Genomic DNA, 6,000 nt, shown 5'->3' with positions numbered 1-6,000 from the left:
CCCCCCCCCACAACACTTTTTATTTTACTTTTTTATATTTCTTTCTTCTTCACACGATCAGTCAAAACTCAAAAGAATTGGTGAAGAAGAGTGTTTGACTGTTTGGATTCTTAAAAGTCTTTCAATAAATACTCGCTAACAACTATCTGTTCTGTTTTGAGATTTTCCAAATCAGATCTGACAAATCAAATATGATTTTTAATTTTTTCATGTCCAGAATCTGAAGAGTCATACAAACTCTCCCCAATGATTATCCTCGCCGTTGTTTCTAGTGGATACATCGACGGTTGGCTAAGAGAAGAAGAAATCAATGTCGTTTATTAGATCGGGAAAACCAGTTGTAATGGATGGATTTGAAAGCTTTGGTTTTAGTCGGCCACACCAATGGAGGTTAGGGTTGCGATTAGTGAAGAAGATGAAAAAAAGAAAGAAAAAAAAACATCAAAAAGTGTAAGATGGTGAACTCGAACTCGCGTGCCCAAGTGTTCAATCAATCAAACGGTACCAGTAGACCACATAAGTATATTCACCATAGGGTCTATAAACTTTTATATATCTCCGTAAACACGTGTGATTTGATTTTAAAGACTGTTTGATGATCTGTAACATCCGTTTAAAACTGTTAAACGGCGGGTTAGAATCCAGCAACAATTNTTCCGAGTCATGTACCCTAAGGTACGATCGGAATCTTTGCCGCCGGAGGCCATGAGAGAGAGAGAGAGAGAGCTCGCGGTTCTGCTCTTTTTCCTGGGGTTTCTAAGATTTTTGGGTAAGAAGAAGTAAGGGAAAAAAGCCGAAAAATATCTCATCTATTTTTTATTTGGACGTTTAATACCTCGTCTTTTTACGTTGGAAGAAAAATACCTCATTTATTTATCGTTGGCTTAAAAATATTTAATCTTTAAATTGTTGCCGGAATCTAACCCGCCGTTTAACAGTTTTTAACGAACATTACAGATCATCAAACGGGCGTTAAAATCAAATCACACGTGTTTATATAGATATATACAAAAACATTTAACATAAACAAGTGATATGTAGTCGTAGTGTAGTGGTTAGAAGTGAGTTGGTTTTGTCTCCTAACCACGATTCGAGGCCCCCCCTCCCCCCCCCACAACACTTTTTATTTTACTTTTTTATATTTCTTTCTTCTTCACACGATCAGTCAAAACTCAAAAGAATTGGTGAAGAAGAGTGTTTGACTGTTTGGATTCTTAAAAGTCTTTCAATAAATACTCGCTAACAACTATCTGTTCTGTTTTGAGATTTTCCAAATCAGATCTGACAAATCAAATATGATTTTTAATTTTTTCATGTCCAGAATCTGAAGAGTCATACAAACTCTCCCCAATGATTATCCTCGCCGTTGTTTCTAGTGGATACATCGACGGTTGGCTAAGAGAAGAAGAAATCAATGTCGTTTATTAGATCGGGAAAACCAGTTGTAATGGATGGATTTGAAAGCTTTGGTTTTAGTCGGCCACACCAATGGAGGTTAGGGTTGCGATTAGTGAAGAAGATGAAAAAAAGAAAGAAAAAAAAACATCAAAAAGTGTAAGATGGTGAACTCGAACTCGCGTGCCCAAGTGTTCAATCAATCAAACGGTACCAGTAGACCACATAAGTATATTCACCATAGGGTCTATAAACTTTTATATATCTCCGTAAACACGTGTGATTTGATTTTAAAGACTGTTTGATGATCTGTAACATCCGTTTAAAACTGTTAAACGGCGGGTTAGAATCCAGCAACAATTTAAAGATTAAATATTTTTAAGCCAATGATAATTAAATGAGGTATTTTTCTTCCAACGAAAAAGACGATGTATTAAACGTCCAAATAAAAAATAGATGAGCTATTTTTCGGCTTTTTTCCAAAGAAATAAAGAGGGATTGAGAATAGAGAGAAACGGAGACGCATATGTTTATATATTTATTGGGCTCTTATTAGGCCGTCATAGGTTTAAGCTCATATATAATTCTAAGCCCAATACTCTGATTTTTTTTCTAAAAGTAAGAATGCAGAAGTTGTGCATGTCTGTTGTGTATAAGCTGGGCAAATGAACCGAACCGAATGGACCGAACCAAAACCGAACCAAAATTTTGGTTCCGGTTCGAGTATGGTTAGTGGACAATAACCGATTACACTGTTTTAGATACCCGGAACCGAACCGAAAATAACCGAAACTGAACCGAAATAGTAAATTAACCGAATGGATCATAAACCTCTATATCCAAACTAACCGGAACCGAATGGATATATCCAAAACCGAACCGAATATCCGAACGCCCAGGACTATACGAAACCAAGACAAATGAAGAGCATTGGCCAATTCATAATAGTAAGACCAATACTACTACTACAGTCTAACATGTAAGGTCATCTCAATTGATGCATCTTAGAGCATGACCACCAATCGTTGCTTTTAGGGGTACTTTTTATAAAAAAAATAAAAAATAATAATAAAGTAAAACAGAAACTGAGAAACGTTTCTTGGAGGAGAAACATAAGAATCGTTTCTCTGCCATGTGGCAGTTTCTGGTTAGTCAAATTTTTTTCACAAATTTATTATTTAAATTTATAATAATATTAAAAGAAAATGATTAAAATATATTAATTAGAGTAACGATGAGCATTGCTACCTCTGGAGATGACCTTAGTGAGTTGCTTACAAGTTGCTTAGCAAAAACAATAGATTAATTATAATGGAAATAATTTATGAAATATACTTTTATGTCATGTTTGTTTAAAAATTTATGAAATACAATCATTTTTAAATGTTTTAAAATATACTCCCTTTGTCCCTCAAAGTTTGATGTTTAGGACTTTTCACACATATTAAAAGAGAGAGAGAATGTAACTATTTTATTATTTATTTTTTCTAATAATTTATTTGTTTTTATTTGTAGTCATTCATATATCTATATGATGATTTAGTTTACTGACTTTTCCTCCACTTTTCCACTTTCCCATATTTTTAGTATTAAAAATATTCAGAAAATCAGTTTTTGAGGGACAAAGAAAATTTCTCTAAAACATCAAATTATGTGAGACAGAGGGAGTATAATATTTATATATTTTTTTAAGAACTTCAAATCTAGCAACTCTCAGTGGACCCATAAAAATTTACAGTGTTTTAAGAAGTTCTAAATCTAACTTTTTTTCAAAAGTAATAATAAAATATGTGTTAAACAACTTTGTTTAAGATGCATCAATGGAGATGCCCTTAGGAAAAAACGGTTCAGCTAAACTTTTGTGTAAGAAGTTGCAGTTAAACAACAGAGTTGCCCTTCTGTATCTGGTTTATGTTATGTCGTAAACGAATACTGCAGTTAAACAACAGAGTTGGCCAAATTCCAAATGCTAAATTCAAAATAAAATAAGCAAAAGATAATAAGTCAAAGTCACAATCCAAGACAAAGTCATGACGACATAACATAAACCAGATACTTGAAGATAGCATAATCCGAAATCAAAAGAAATAACCAGAAAACATAAAATCAAATCCAAAGTTGCAANAAAAAAAAAAAAAAAAAAAAGACATCATTGCATCTAATGGGATGATGATGCATCAACGATGGATAAGAGAGACAATATCATCCAAAAAAGCTGATTTTTGTAAGAGAGTTTCGTCATCTTTGGCCTTCAAGACTCTCCATCGGTCCATCATTTCCCTCTTCTTCTCTTCTGAAACCCGACCCCAATCCATTTTCACTACATCTTCATTCCTGCCAAGATAAGCAACCATACGAAGCAAAACCGAGTTGCTAAACCAATCTCCTCCTTGTCCATGATTCATCACATCCTTATGATAACCTTCCAGCTTCTGAATCCCGTCACTCCTTCTTGAATCTTCAGCAGCATTTGTTCCCGATACCGAGTTCCCCCAGATTTTCCCATACAGTTCAAAAGCTTTAAGATCAAGAGGTTTCAAGGCAGACGGTTTCTTACCTTTTTCATCTCTCTTCTGATATTTTTTTTTAAGTTTTGTAATCTTTGACATGCATTGTAAGAAAGTAACCTTAACGGTGAAAGACTCCTTGATGAAATGGTAGAATCCATCCTTGTCTTCGAGGTATGTTTTACCTGTAGCAGATCAGAATTCAAGAATTCCTTCAAGCAAGCGCACCTCGTCGTTCTCGGTCCAAAGCCGTGGAGGGACCAGCTTCTTGCCACTCGTTTTCACTTTCTTTGCAGCATTCATGTCTTGAGACGAAGAACCTTCACTCACACGCTTATGGGCCTTGTCGGAAACACAGATCTCCTTCTCCTTAGCTATCTCAGCTTTGGAAGGTGTTTCTTTCTTTTTGGGAACTTCTGCCTTAGACAAAGAAGCCTCATCCTCCTCAGAGCTCTCTTCTCCACTATTGTCCTCTTCTTCCTCCTTAGACGACGAGACACAGATCTCCTTCTCCTTGGCTATCATCTCTGCTTTGAAAGGAGTTTGTTCTTTCTTGGACTCGGAGGAAGCGTCATCCTCCTCGGAGGACACACAAATCTTCTTCTCCCTTGCTATCTCGGCTTTGGAAGGAGTTTGTTCCTTGGTGGGCTCATCTTGCTCAGAATCGGAGGAAGCCTCATCCTCCTTGGAGCTCTGTTCACCACAGTGCTCTTCTTCTTCTTGAGACAACGAAGGTTTCGTCTGCAAGCCCAAGGTGGCTTTAGTAAGAGTAGTAGCTGATGGTCCGGATGGAGTGGATATTTGTTCCCCTTCGTCAGAGGAAGACTCGTATGATGATGAACTTACTGAAGAAGTATCATTTTTAGTCGCCATTGTAAGTGAGATCCAAAGAAAACGTTTCGATTTCTCTAAAAGTTATGAGTAGGGGGTAATAAAGAATAGAGACAAATGAGATTTGAGAGAGAGTACTTAAACCCAAATAAAGTGCATGGGAAATTGTAATATATTCACTCACTCATTGTTCTCTTTCTAGTTTTTTTTTTTCTTTTTTTTTCTCTTTTTAGGAAAGATCAATAGACTAAAAAAAAAAGGGAAAAGTTTGACATAAATAAATTGAGAATTATTATATTTACTGGGTTACAAAAATTCGAATCTTGAAAATTCACTCTTGGCCTAATTAGTTCCAAAATTCCAGTACCAAATTTCCTTACTACAATTAAGAGAAAATGACATGTTGGTGAGAAATCCTAAATTCTAATACACGAATATCAATTTTGGCAAACTATTATTAGTAACCAACAAAATTTAGAAATCATATCTTCTAATTAGTTAAGATTTTAAGATTATTTCTTAATAATTTATAGTTTTTTTTATTGGTGTCAATATCATCATAAGCTTTGTTGAATATATAATTATCGACGCATATACGTTACCATAATAATTTAAAATTACTTAAAATGCATACATAACTAAAAATATCTTCAAAAAAAACTTACAAAAATTAATGTCATTTCTCTGAGTAAGTGACAACAAAAGAAGTCTCTTTCCTTTGTTAAACCCTTTTAAATCTTTTGGTATATCGCCATAATCACCTTTTGAACACATGCACAAAAATGGTCTAACTAAAACTTACACTTCAACGTTCTTACTAACTAAAGATTCTAGTAAAACCAATACTTTCAGTTTCACATTCAAATTCCAAAGACCATCAAATTAGTAAAGACAAGCCAATACCTTAACATAGAAGCAACAATCCAAAACATATTCGTTTTTTTTTTCCCTTTCTTAAACACATACCTTTTCATTCATGCTTCCAAAAGGGGATACTGGTAATACAAGTGCAGGTGCCTCCTTAGATGAGCAACACCTAAAAAACAAAAAGAAAGTACAACAAAGCATCTAATTAAAAACTCCGAACCAAGTAACCAAGAAGGACTCGGAGGGATCGATTCGTCTTTGAGCTCTGGAGAGGGGATCCAGATGACAGCGGAGGATGGTCAGTCTTGATCTCTTGCATTAAACCTGAAGCCGGGCGAGAAACTACATTATGAAGTCTAGAGTTTCTTTCCTTCCAAATAAGATAAACAGAGGCTTGATA

The 6,000-nt window shown here is 35.0% G+C and overlaps 1 protein-coding gene across 1 annotated transcript; it reads right to left on the bottom strand.

Annotated features, from left to right (window-relative positions):
* Positions 3,573-4,775, bottom strand: LOC104768214 (probable transcription factor At1g44810). The gene is made up of 3 exons (XM_019241002.1): positions 4,175-4,775; positions 4,023-4,087; positions 3,573-3,968 (listed from the first exon to the last, which is right to left on the bottom strand). Exons 1-3 carry the CDS (start codon positions 4,773-4,775, stop codon positions 3,573-3,575), a joined length of 1,062 nt encoding a protein of 353 aa, XP_019096547.1.

Source organism: Camelina sativa, chromosome 19, assembly GCF_000633955.1.
Source record: "Camelina sativa cultivar DH55 chromosome 19, Cs, whole genome shotgun sequence".
Lineage (NCBI taxonomy): Eukaryota > Viridiplantae > Streptophyta > Magnoliopsida > Brassicales > Brassicaceae > Camelina > Camelina sativa.
Note: the sequence above shows the minus strand (reverse complement) of the source record. Positions and strands in the feature narration are given on the sequence as shown.